Raw genomic sequence first — 14155 nt, forward strand, 5'->3', positions numbered from 1 at the left:
TAACACAATCAATAATTTAGACTTAACAGACATTTATAGAATATACCATCCAACCAAGAGCGAATACACTTTCTTCTCAGCAGCACATGGATCCTTCTCTAAAATAGACCATATATTATGCCACAAAGCTAATGTCAGCAAATACAAGAAGATAGAGACACTACGTTGTATTCTATCAGATCATAATGGATTGAAGTTACAAATTAATGAAAGAGTAAAAAACAGAAACTACTCCAACACCTGAAGATTAAACAATATGCTACTATATGATGAATGGATAACAGAAGATATTAGGAAGGAAATTAAAAAATTCTTAGAGGTAAACGAGAACAAAGAAACAACATATCAAAATCTCTGGGACACTATGAAAGCGGTACTTAGAGGAAGATTTATTTCATGGAGCACATTTAATAAAAGAAGTAAAACTCAAAAAATAAATGACCTAACACTACAGCTCAAAGCCCTAGAAAAAGAAGAACAGACCAACACCAAAAGTAGTAGAAGACAGGAAATAGTTAAACTGAGAGCTGAAATCAACGAAATTGAAACGAAAGAAACAATACAAAAAATTGACAAAATAAATAGTTGGTTCTTCGAAAAAATAAACAAAATTGATAAACCTTTAGCCACACTAACAAGAGAAGACGAGAGAAAACCCAAATCACTAAAATTCGGAATGAACAAGGAAATATCACAACAGACACGACCGAAATACAAAACATAATTAGAAGCTATTTTGAAAATCTATACTCCAACAAAATAGAAAATTTCGAAGACATCAACAGGTTTCTAGAGACATATGAATTGCCTAAACTGAACGAGGAGGACATACACAATTTAAATAGACCAATTTCAAGTAATGAAATAGAAGAAGTCATCAAAAGCCTTCCAACAAAGAAAAGTCCAGGACCAGATGGGTTCTCAGCCGAGTTCTACAAAACTTTTAAAGAAGAACTCATTCCAATACTTCTCAAAGTATTCCATAAAATAGAAGAGGAGGGAACTCTCCCAAACTCATTCTATGAAGCCAATATTACCCTGATTCCTAAACCAGACAGAGACACATCGAGGAAAGAAAATTTCAGACCAATATCCTTAATGAACATCGATGCAAAAATTCTAAACAAAATTTTAGCAAATCGCATACAAAAACATATTAAAAAGATAGTGCACCATGATCAAGTGGGTTTCATCCCAGGGATGCAAGGTTGGTTCAACATCAGAAAATCAATAAATGTCATTCACCATATCAATAGACTTAAAGTCAAGAATCACATGATTATTTCGATAGATGCAGAAAAAGCATTTGATAAAATACAGCATCCCTTCATGCTCCAAACACTAGAAAAAATAGGGATAGTGGGAACATTCCTTAACATTGTAAAGGCCATCTACGCTAAACCCATGGCTAATATCATTCTAAATGGTGAAAAACTGAAAGCATTCCCTCTAAAAACTGGAACAAGGCAGGGATGCCCTCTTTCACCACTTCTATTCAATATCGTCCTTGAAACTCTAGCCAGAGCAATTAGACAGACCAAAGAAATTAAAGGGATACGAATAGAAAAGAAGAACTCAAACTATCCCTATTTGCTGATGATATGATGGTATACTTAGAGGAACCAGGAAATTCCACCAGAAAACTTTTAGATCTCATAAGTGAATTCAGTAAAGTAGCGGGATATAAGATCAATGCACATAAATCTAAGGCCTTTGTATACATAAGCGATGAATCTTCAGAAAGAGAAATTAGGAAAACTACCCCATTCACAATAGCTTCGAATAAAATAAAGTATTTGGGAATCAATCTCACAAAAGAGGTGAAAGACCTCTACAATGAGAACTACAGAACACTAAAGAAAGAAATTCAAGAAAACCTTAGAAGATGGAAAGATCTCCCATGTTCTTGGATAGGAAGAATTAATATTGTCAAAATGGCCATACTACCAAAAGTGCTATACAGATTCAATGCAATTCCAATTAAAATCCCAATCATGTACCTTACAGAAATAGAGCAAGCAATTATGAAATTCATTTGGAAGAATAAAAAACCCAGAATAGCTAAAGCAATCCTTGGCAGAAAGAGTGAAGCAGGGGGTATCGCAATACCAGATCTTCAACTCTACTACAAAGCAATAGTAACAAAAACGGCATGGTATTGGTACCAAAATAGAAAGGTGGATCAATGGTACAGAATAGAGGACACGGACACAAACCCAAATAAATACAATTTTCTCATACTAGACAAAGGTTCCAACAATATGCAATGGAGAAAAGATAGCCTCTTCAACAAATGGTGCTGGGAGAATTGGAAATCCATATGCAACAGAATGAAACTAAACCCATATCTCTCACCATGCACGAAACTAAACTCAAAATGGATTAAGGATCTCGGAATCAGACCAGAGACCTTGCATCTTATAGAAGAAAAAGTAGGTCCAGAGCTTCAACATGTCGGCTTAGGACCAGACTTCCTCAGCAGGACTCCCATAGCACAAGAAATAAAAGCAAGAATTAATAACTGGGATAGATTCAAACTAAAAAGCTTTCTCTCAGCAAAGGAAACTATCAGCAATGCAAAGAAAGAGCCTACAGAGAGGGAGAAAATCTTTGCCAATCATACTTCAGATAGAGCGCTAATCTCCAGAATCTATAAAGAACTCAAAAAACTCTACACCAAGAATGTAAATAATCCAATCGACAAATGGGCTAAGGAAATGAATAGATACTTCACAGAAGAAGATATACAAGCAATCAACAAACATATGGAAAAATGTTCAACATCTCTAGTAATAAGAGAAATGCAAATCAAAACCACCCTAAGATTCCATCTCACCCCAATTAGAATGGCAATTATCAAGAATACAAGCAACAACAGGTGTTGGCGAGGATGTGGGGAGAAAGGTACACTCTTACATTGCTGGTGGGGCTGCAAATTAGTGCAGCCACTCTGGAAAGCAGTGTGGAGATTCCTTAAAAAACTTGGAATGGAAACACCATTTGACCCAGCTATCCCACTCCTTGGCCTATACCCAAAGGACTTAAAATCAGCATATTACAGAGATACAGCCACATCAATGTTCATAGCTGCTCAGTTCACAATAGCCAGATTGTGGAACCAACCTAGATGTCCTTCAATTGATGAATGGATAAAGAAAATGTGGTATATATATACAATGGAATATTACTCAGCCATAAAGAACGATAAAATTATGGCATTTGCAGGCAAATGGATGAAACTGGAGAATATCATGCTAAGTGAGATAAGCCAATCTCAAAAAACCAAAGGAAGAATGATATCGCTAATAAGTGGATGATGACACAAATGGGGGGTGGGAAGGGTTAGTGTTGGGGTTGGAGTTGGGTTTAGGGAGGGGGGCAGGAATGGAGGAAGGAAGGACTGTATAGATGGAGGGGAAGGGTGGGAGGGGAGGGGGGGAAGGGAAAAAATGGCAGAATGAATCAAACAACATTACCCTATGTAGATTTATGATTACACAAATGGTATGCCTTTACGCCATGTACAGACAGAGAAACAACATGTATCCCATTTGTTTACAATTTTATAATAAAAAAAAAATAGGAAAAAAAAAAGATAATGAAATACTGATAAAGTCTATGACATTTAAAATTATTCAAAAACTAGTATCAGTGCCAACATTTATTAAAGTAAGATGCTTTGGGGCTGGGGATGTAGCTCAACAGTACAGTGCTTGCCTAGCATGTACAAGGCCTTATGTTTGATCCTAGGACTGCAAATAATAATAATAATAAATAAATAAAAATGCTTCTGACTTTAAAATTATATGCTGATCATCAGTATGTACTCACATCTAAAACCTTATACATTTTTTGCATCAGGGTTTCAGATTCGTTTGCTATGTTGCCAGTTAATATTCAAGGCATAGGGCTCTGTGTGGTATTTTATTGGCTCACATAACTACTTTATGGCTACTACCTTTTTCCTTTGAAAAAAGATAAATATTGTAAGAAATAATTCAAACAATACAGACAAAATAAAAGACATCTTATGATCTGACCTCTACAGAGGTAATCATGGCAAAAAAAAGTATGATACATTTCCATAATTACTTCCTTACTAACCCACTTGTGATGGATATTAATTTCAAGTTGTCCACTGTTTTAAAGAGTGTCTATAGTATACATACATCTCTGTATATCTATTCTACTTAATTCCTTAGTACAGCTTCTAGAAGCATAATTACTGGATCAAAGGATATATACTTTTAAAATCTTAATATGTAATTGTTAAACTGCCTTTTGAAAGGTAATATTGATTTATACACATACAACTAAATTGGTGAGGTGGTTTCCTTTGTGCTGATGACATTATTTCTAAAATCTTATGTTCAGGGTCTCAATATCCTTGATTCAGAACTATTTGTTGATTCAGAAATTACTATTCTTTCTTGTTAAGGCAACAAAAAGAAAATAAATTAACAAACACCAAAACTAGTGAAAGTTAAGTACTTTGTGAATACCAAATGTACACACTTCAATTAAATTAATACTTAAGGACTGACAGGTAACTTATTTAATTGAAGTATTTGGTCCTTGCACATCAGTGTATGGTCATACCCATTAGTGTATGAAAACACAGTGTTGATCTTGATAAAGTGACACAATATATTAATATATATTCTTTGTGTTATCACTAAAAATTTTTCTCTTTTAAATAAACAGTAGCTTTTAACTTCTAAGAAAATACCCTGTTTCTATGGGCTAACATATCTAATGGTATAAATAAGACCAGTGGTTGGCAGTAACTGAAATATTCTTTACTTAATTATTTATGCCATTAATATAAGCTTTTATAAAGAGTACATCCAATAAATACACTTATATATAATGTGAAAGTAAATAAATTTATTTGAAACTCTTGAAGTAAAAAAATCATTTCAGAAATAGTGTTTTTAGACAGATGATATCTTAACTTTTAAATGACAAAAATGACTTGTTTTAAAAATTTATGATATAACTAAATGAATCATACATTTCAATTTCATTAGTGGATGTAAAGTTTAAAGTTTTCTTGATCATTCAATATCATCAGTGTACTGATTATATTCTTCAGTAACAAAATGACATCTTGATACTCATGAGAATCTGTTGGTGCTCAGAATAATTATACTCTCAGCTGCACTGATCTGTAATTTTAGTTTTCTCTACATTCCCTTGCCAGGCAGTCACTTTTCTTGCTGGCATTGTGCCAGCCTTTTAACAACTCATCAGCATCATTCTTCTAGTTTTCTATTTATAAAAAGCTGTGGGCTAGAAAATCCGATTTAAAAAAACATTATTAAGAGCTGCGTAGGTGATGAATAAAGGGATAAGGAATATAGTACATGGTATCAATGCAAAGGTATTTTAGGTAAATGTCAATTATGTTTCCATACTTTATTCCAGGTTTTATTGAGTAGCTTTCCTAAGTCTGATATCTGTTTCAGTAGGTTATCACTATACTTGATAGACTGATAGTTTTCACAGAAAAGTGCAGGTTCTGGAATAATATCTATTCCTGGTTTACTCTAGTTAATTGGTTTGAGTTTCTTAGTCATTTACACACTTCAGAGTCTTGGTAGAGAATACTGTTTTTCAAATTTCAGGTCACAGTCCAGCAGTGGATCATGAAATCAATGAATTTCAATCAATACTTCAAAATAAAATTAGGCCTGGGTGTACTTCAGAGGCACAGCATGTGCTTAGCATGAGTAAGGTCCTGGGTTCAATCTTCATCAAGAGGGGAAGGGAGGGAAAGATGGAAAGAGAAAAAAGGGAAGGGAAGCGAAGGAATGAAGGAAGGGAAAGAGAGAATAATAGAGAAAATAAGAGGAAGAAGGAGAGAAGAAACAGAAGAAATAAAGAGAAAACAGGAAAAAAAAGAGAAGAGACTAGGAAATAGAGGAACCATGAGATTCAAACTATTTCATAATTATCTGCCTGATTTTCTCCCATTCTCTCATGTCATTATGTTAATGTTCACGTATAATGAACTTAACATTTAAAATAAATTGATACTTTAAAAATTTGTCAGTTTTAATTATTTTTCATTTTTTCATTAAAGCGTTATAGTTATACACAGAAGTCAGGTTCATTTTGACAATATCATATATCCAAGGAATTTGATTTTAATCCCCATTCCTCCTACTTTTCCTCCCCTTCTCCCTCCCTCTATTCTCCTTCCTCTATTCTACTAAACTTTCTTTTGTTTGTTTCTTTCTTTCTTTATTTTATTTTATTTTTTTGTGGTGCTGGGGATCGAACCCAGGGTCTTGTGCTTACAAGGCAAGCACTCTACCGACTGAGCTATCTCCCCAGCCCTTCTTTCTTTATTTTTGATTGGTATGTTCTACATATACACAAAGTGGAAATTCCCTCTAGTTCATTTATATGTGCATATAACATGATTTGTTAAATCCATTCTATATTTTCCCCTTTCCCATCCTTCCTCCCTCCTTCTTGTTCAGTTTTAATTTTTAATATACTAAATGCTGAAATATAACCTACATATAACCTTCAATTATTTTTTAAGAATGTAAAAAAATGCTGAGACTAAAAAGTTTCAGGACTTCTTATCTAAAAGCTTATTTACTGTTTCTAATTTTGAAACCTATAATATAAACAAACAGATTCCAAATAAGTAGTATACTGTTAAGTAAATGGGATGCTTTAAAGACTACTTTGCCCCTACATGAAATATTTGAACTCTAAATCCAATAGTTAAACATAATAAACAAATTACCTTTCTGCCTGCAGAATTAAACTAACAGTTCCTTCTTTAAGATCAAATATAAGTGGTGTATTCCAGTTCTTCGTACTAAAAGACAAATAAAATGGACATTATTAACATTTAAAATATTCAATTAACATTTAAAACACTCTTTTAAGTAAATAAGTATCCATTTTAAATAGTTATTTTAGTTTCACAGTAACTTTATTTACACTTCTATTAAGTTTTTTGAAATTATTCACTTTCACATCTGTACCCACAACTAGAAAGAAGACTGTCCCCAGCAACTAACCCTAATGCAAAGCAGGCACTCAACAAATACTTACTGCAGGTATTACAGTACATGAAATAAGGAATCCTAAGAATAAGTTACTTAATCACTGTGTCCTTTAGCTCTCATAAATAGGTATATTCAACATTATGTATAAAAACTAACATTAAATATAAAAAATGAGAATTGTTCAATAAATGATATCTATTATTACCTAAAATACGAGTAGGTTTTTTTAATTTAATGAAATGTTTTGGGGATGATAGGTCCAGACACCTCCTCATTTCTACCACTGCTCCCTGGTATTTCATTTTAATAAATATTTTATAACAATAAGTATTTTGACAACAGAGAGGAGACCAGGTTAGTCAGGAAAGAAGAAAAGCAATCTTGTATTTTGAAACATATTAGGTAATATAGGAAAATTATAGTTACAAAGAATAAATAAATAGCAGCTACTAAATTTTTTGGTATTTTACTTTGTTTTGGTGGGGATAAGAAGATAATGCTAGGGATCCAACCTAGGACCTTGCACAGACCAGGCAAGCGCTCTACCACTGAACCATATCTCCATCCAAATTTTGGTATTTTAAAAAGCAGAAAAAAAAAAGCTGGGCATGGTGATACATGTCTATAATCCCAGCAGCTCGGGAGGCTGACACTAGAGGATCTCAAGTTCAAAGCCAGCCTCAGCAAAAGCGAGATGCTAAGCAACTCAGTGAGACCCTGTCTTTAAAATACAAAAAAGAGCTGGAGATGGTGGCTCAGTGGTCGAGTGCCCCTGAGTTCAATCCCTAATACACAACCCTCCAACAAAAAAAGCAAACTCTCCAATGTAAATAAGAAGTAAAAATACCAATCCTACAGATTTGAATTTTATTCTCTTTCCATTATAACAAGTAGAATAAATCCCTTATTTAGGGAAATGGAGATACCTAGTTTTTTTCAAACAGCAAAGAAACTCAAACTAAAAATATCTCTTTTTCTCAACCCAATAAAAAATTATTCAAATAACTGTATTAAGTGAGTATAAGATGTTCCCATGTCCTATAATACTTTCCCTATATTTCAAGTTTTAACATTGTATCTTTTTTACTTTTTCCAAATTATTATTGTTCTTCCCTATCATTTAAGAAAAAAAATTCACATAAAACTAAACTGCCTATTTCTTTATTCACTTTCCTCTGCTTCTCCTATTTCATTATTCGAGACTTGGCTGTTTTTCCTGAGTTGCAGATTCTGATTTGCAGCAGATATACACATAGTAAGTGGGAATTTCTAGAAATATAGCAGTTGTCAATTAAATTAATACCTTTGTTTTGTGTATTACTGAGCTTTAGGATACCAATAAAATATAATACTTTACCTATTTCAATTCATATATTCAGCAAAATATTTTTAAGTATGTACCACATGCTGGGCTCTGATGAGTATGACTCGAAGTCTCTATCCTTGATTTTATATTCAATGATTAAACTATAATCACATAATATTATAAATACAAGCACAATGTTTTTTTAAAATCCTTGAGTATTCACAACCCTTGAAAGTATCATAATGGTAACATGAGTTTTCTGGATAGCTGAGGAGTCAACTGGTACTAAACTACAAATTGTATGAGTTGTTAAATTTTCAAGAATTTTTAAAATCAGCTATTAAATAAAACTGGAATGTAAAATGAAATTTTATACTTACTATTAAGCAAATTATGTTAAAAACAAGGGTAATAAATACTCAAAACATTACTTCTGGGTTATTTTATTATCTTTTACTATTACCTATACACTTGAAATTATTTTTCATCTATATGGTAGTAATACTACATATATAATGGTTTGCTATTCTCCATCTCTTCTCAACTTTGCTAAAATGAAATCACATCGACAGCTTGAAATTGGTCCTCATGGAAGTATTTACATCATGAAAATCATCAAAACCGCAAATCAGGTTGGTTTGTTTGTATATTAATCAGTATGTTCTTTTAAGTTTTAGGTGCAAGTTTCTTGGATGTATTTATTAAATCATTCCCTGCCTTCCAATACAGAATATACTAAATATATTGTCTTTCATTCATCATTTTTGTACAAGTCTGAATCATCAATACAAACATCCATAATTTGTATTACCCTAGCCTATGATAGTAAGCCTTTACCTCGTATCCTTACTAAATAACGTGCAGTCTGTTATCAGGATGCTAGCTGTCCCCTCTTACAGTAAATGGATGGTTCCTTTTTCCATCATTTATTAGCTGCTTCTAAGCTCTAGATTTGAAAAACATATAATAAATTCCTTGGAACTAGGAGTAAACACTATCTCAGAGAAGATATTTCCTATTATAAAAGTGATTATTAACCTTTGATGCATATACTTTAGTAGACATATTTTCATTGTTCATTCATTTCTCACTTTTTCTGACTTCCTGGTTTGAGCTAAGTTCAGAACAGGTGAGGTTTTGAGGAAAAATTAAGCTTTAGCCAAACCATGATGATTTGAAAACTTAAAAATAGATTCCTCATCACAGACATAACTTTGGATTTTTAAGAAATGCAAGATGCTTACGAGAACACATAACATTGAAGAGACGTTGAAACAACTAAGTGTGCATAGTTCAAAGATGCTTTAATGACTCTATCACGGAATTCCAGCAAGTCCACTGCATCATTAAGAACATTACGAACCTAAACAAGGAAAAATAAAACACCAACAAATTAGAAACATCAATTTTGATTAGATGTTAGCAAGGTTTTGAAAACATGGCTTTGAAACACAAAAAATTCAGAGCACTCTTGATTACCTAATCTCATAAAAAGATTTCAACTAGGAATAAGCTGATAAACACTTGGGTATAAAAATCAACCTACAAAGTATAAATACAGAAAATCTCTTAAAAATAAATAGAAAAGACTTACAAAAAATTTTAACCTGCAAGCCTCATTGAATGCTATAGCAATGAAATGATAAAAGTGAAAAATGTTCCAACCAACCCTGAGATACAGTTAAATGAAGATGGCACAGATAAGTTGGAAAGAGACTACATCATTTCTGCCAAAAACAATAAGAATACCTCTTTTTAGATTAGATTTTACTTTAAAATTAGGTTCTAAAAGAGGAGATAAAATTGCTTTAAAAATCAAAAGTCGAGTAGGAGACATTAGTAAAGAAACCAACTGCATAGTGAAGAAATCAAGCTGCACAGAGTGGGGGAAGTATTTCCATATGCAAAACATATAAGAAGGCTAAGCACCAACAAACAAGATTGCTTAAGCTAGTTAAAACTATTATAGAAATTTATAACAGACTAGTTTGTAAGGATTTTGACGTTTGGCAATATCGTCTAAAAATCTTGAGGTTGATAGCCCAACTGCAACAAATCAAGAAGAATGTTGGGTGAGTTAAACTACCAATTATCTGGTCAAACAGAATGGGTAAGACAGTATAAAAAGAAGTTAAAGAAAGAGAGAAAGAAAAAAATAAAAAGGTAATTATACCTACAAGTCAGTATTTCTTTAAATTCTCCTCAAAATGATATTTTTTCTAAAAATAATGTATCAGGTATTACTAAGCAATAAAAAGATATAAAAAGAAAGATAGGAGGATAAGGTCAAACTTCCTATAAGTATTTCTTCAAAGTAATTCATGTCCTTACAAAAGAGGTCGAGAGAGCTGCCTTGCCACTTCCAAGTGAGGATAAGAAGGCACAATCTATAAAAAAAGACAGTGGGCCCTCTTTTAGACATCAAATTTTCTAGCACCTTGATTTTAGACTTCCCAGCCTCCAGAAATGTGAAAAAAAAATTTCTGCTGCTTATAAGCTACCCACAGTTTTTGTTATAGCAGTCTGAGGAGACTAAGACAAGTATATTACTTTTTTTATGATCTATTCCCCAACTCCCAGCCCCATTAATATGCCATCATCATGACAAGAGATTGCAGAATAAAGCATATACTCTAGAATCCTATCCCAAAGATACACAAGCAAAACTATGAAATAACATTGTATAGGTTATTTACTATAGCACTATTTGCAATAGCAAATGACTGCAAATGTCCAAATGTTTATCAATAGATTGAAAAAACTACAGCGTATTCACAAATAATATATAGTAGTAAGATGCAATGAGGAAGTTATATGGAATGATTTACAGGACATAAAGTAAAAATGCAAGATGCAGAACAATATGTATAGTATGATAGTTTTTATCTAAGACAGAAGGATATGAAGATACATAAATTTGCCTCTATTTAAAAAACAACAAGAAATACTAAATAGTATTCAATGGTAGATTGTTAGAATAATTTATATTTTTATTTCAAAACTATATTTTAGTTTAGAACATATATAGCACTATTAATGTGCTTAGGAAAAAAATTTTCTTATAAAACAATAGTCAAGTACAAAGAGTAAAACTCCTTAACTTTAAACACAAGTACATATTCATGATATATTTTTATCTATCAGGAACAAAAACATTTTGTCTAAACGTATTGATCAAATCAATACAAATGAGCCCATACAGCACCCAAATATGGTCTATTAATAACATTTCCCTGGGGAAAAAACCTGCTATTGGATTCCCTCTTCTATTCTTCAATAAATCCTACTTTAAAAAAATATAATAACATTTCCCTCTAATAATTTTCCTGGAAAAAAGGCTGATTCCAAGTCTGATAGGAAATGCACAAAATAAGCCTAGAATATCTTGTTATACCAGAAAGGAAACTAATGAAATAATGTCAAAAGAACATAGGAGCCAATTGGCCAAAGATAAAACAATTTGATCATTAAAAAGAATTGTAACTGCAATGGCTGAAATATACCAAAAATGTTAACATCTACAAGTTATAATGATAAAAACACAAAAGAAATTCACTAGGCCAGGCAGTGTGGTACAAGGCTGCAATCTTAGAAACTCAGGTGGCTGAGGCAAGAGAATCATAAATTCAAGGTCTGTTTGGGCAACTTAGTGAGACCCTGTCTCAAAATAAAAAATAAAAAAGCATGGGGTGCAACTCAGTGGTAGAGTGCCCCTGGGTTTGGGTTCCAATGCTGACAAAAAAAGAAAAAACAAAAAAAAGAAAAAGAAACTAATTGGACATGCTAGGAAATCAACCCATGATTGGAAAACTGGTAAATAAAGGAAAACAATTCAGCTGTTCTCACTTTATAGTAATCAAATGATTGATATATAAGAATTCTAGATGATAAATACAAAAGAAATGATTGATTATAAATTAATTAATTATAATATTACCATACTGCACCCTCCCCAATGAAAGACAAATCTAGACAACTATCAATGGCTGCTAAAAACATTAAGATAAAATGCCTAATAGGAAACTGTATGATAGATGAATCAGGCTTATAATACCTGAACACACTGATCAAAACATTACTGGAATAAAGACAAGCAGACATACGTGCCTCCTGATGTGATGTAATAGGAAACGCACAGCATCACTTACAAATTATTCTTTATATTTCTTAAAATTCTAAAATCATATCAAGGCTCTAAATCTAAAAACCAGTTTATAGGAAATACAGAAGGCTAAATGAAAATGTTAAATATAAATATACCATAAGGATGCAATCAGGTAAATGCAGAATATACAACATTCGACAGAATAAATGACCTGATTTCTTTAATAAATAAATTTTAAATTTCATATAATATATTTATATATTTATACATATGAAGAAGGAAATGTTTCAGACTTGAAAAGACAGGGACAAATTAAATGCAATGTGGTACTGTTTCTGATGTAAACAGAACAATTATAAAAAATATATTTTAACTGAAAAAAATGTGATCTGCTATTGCAGAAAGATACTAGGAGACCACAGGAAAAATGTGCAGGGTCAGTATGGTTATATTTAAAGGAGAATAGTTCCTATCTTTCAGAAATTTTTAAATGCTTTTTAAAAAGATGTCAGTTATGGGCTGGGGATATAGCACCATTGGTAGAGTGCCTGCCTCACATGCACAAGGCCCTGCACCACCAAAAAACACCAAAAACACAAAACAAAAAAAAGATGTCAGCATGCCAATAATGAAGAAAAGGAGTAATATGTTTGTTTACTTCTTCAATGAGTGGGGAGAAATGACTGTAAAGAGAAGAGTACTCTGATGAAAAATGTTTCAAAGGAGATGAAGTTTTTTAGGGAAGAGGAGATTATAGTGGTTTAGAATCAGTGCTGCGGTATAAGAAAGACACGTATCCTACCTAACTCAAGACCCCGTTATGTGGCATATGGAAGAAAGCATACTTGAGAAGGCTGTAGGAGAAACACTAGTCACAATACTAAGGTGATTTTTAATTAGAACAATAAAGTGAGAGTGATTTCAGTGAATTTATGATACCATCTTCACCAGAAGTCTGACTGAGGTCCCAAAGACATTTTTAAATTTCCAAAATAGCATCTTCTCCTAGAAACATGTTAATGATGTAAACGTTTTGAAGCAAAATTGTATGCTTGTTTCTTTAAGGCAACATGTTGTCTCCTAATGTCTTTCTATAGTAGGAGATCACATTTTTCCAGTTATTTTCTACATATATAGTTGGTCTGTTTGCATAGAAAACAAAGTGCTATACTGCATTTGGTTAATATGTTTCTTAAATCTGTTTAATTCTGATACAATTCCTCCTTCAAAAATATACACCTTGTTTAAATTTACAATTTATTTATTAAGGTTCAAAACCAGCCTCAGCAACTTAGCCAGACCCTGTCTAAAAAAAAAAAAAAAAAAAAGACTGGGAATGTTAACCAGTGGTTAAAAATACTAGGGATGTAGCCTTCTCAGTTCAATCCATAGAACCAATGATAAATAGGTAAAATAATTTATTCCTATTATTAACTAGCAAGTTAGGCCTGCCTTAGATTCAGTTCTATTGGTTAAATTTAACTTACTCCTATTTGTCAGAGTTTCTTCCAACCTCCTTCCTTAATTGAATCTATATACTCCATAATGCTTCAAATTTCACTAACCTGTCCTAAATCCATAACCACAATAACTACAGCCATTTCAGTTCTTTTTCAGTGCACGGTTCTTATTGTTATGAAAAATCGACCAACTGATGACACAGTAAAAATGTTTTAAATGTGCCTGAATTTTTATAAACTTTGAGTAAATATA

The 14155-nt window shown here is 32.4% G+C and overlaps 1 protein-coding gene across 5 annotated transcripts in view; it reads right to left on the minus strand.

The window, feature by feature from the left end:
* Ift80 (intraflagellar transport 80) overlaps nucleotides 1–14155 on the minus strand; it is a 115568-nt gene that overhangs the window by 41062 nt on the left and 60351 nt on the right. For all 5 annotated transcript variants that reach the window (XM_047564616.1, XM_047564613.1, XM_047564614.1 and 2 more), the window contains 2 exons: nucleotides 9582–9700; nucleotides 6764–6838 (listed from right to left, as the gene is read on the minus strand). In XM_047564616.1, the coding sequence (XP_047420572.1) occupies nucleotides 6764–6838; nucleotides 9582–9700 (194 nt within the window). The remainder of the gene's footprint in view (nucleotides 1–6763; nucleotides 6839–9581; nucleotides 9701–14155) is intronic.

This window comes from Sciurus carolinensis, chromosome 9 (assembly GCF_902686445.1).
Source record: "Sciurus carolinensis chromosome 9, mSciCar1.2, whole genome shotgun sequence".
NCBI lineage: Eukaryota > Metazoa > Chordata > Mammalia > Rodentia > Sciuridae > Sciurus > Sciurus carolinensis.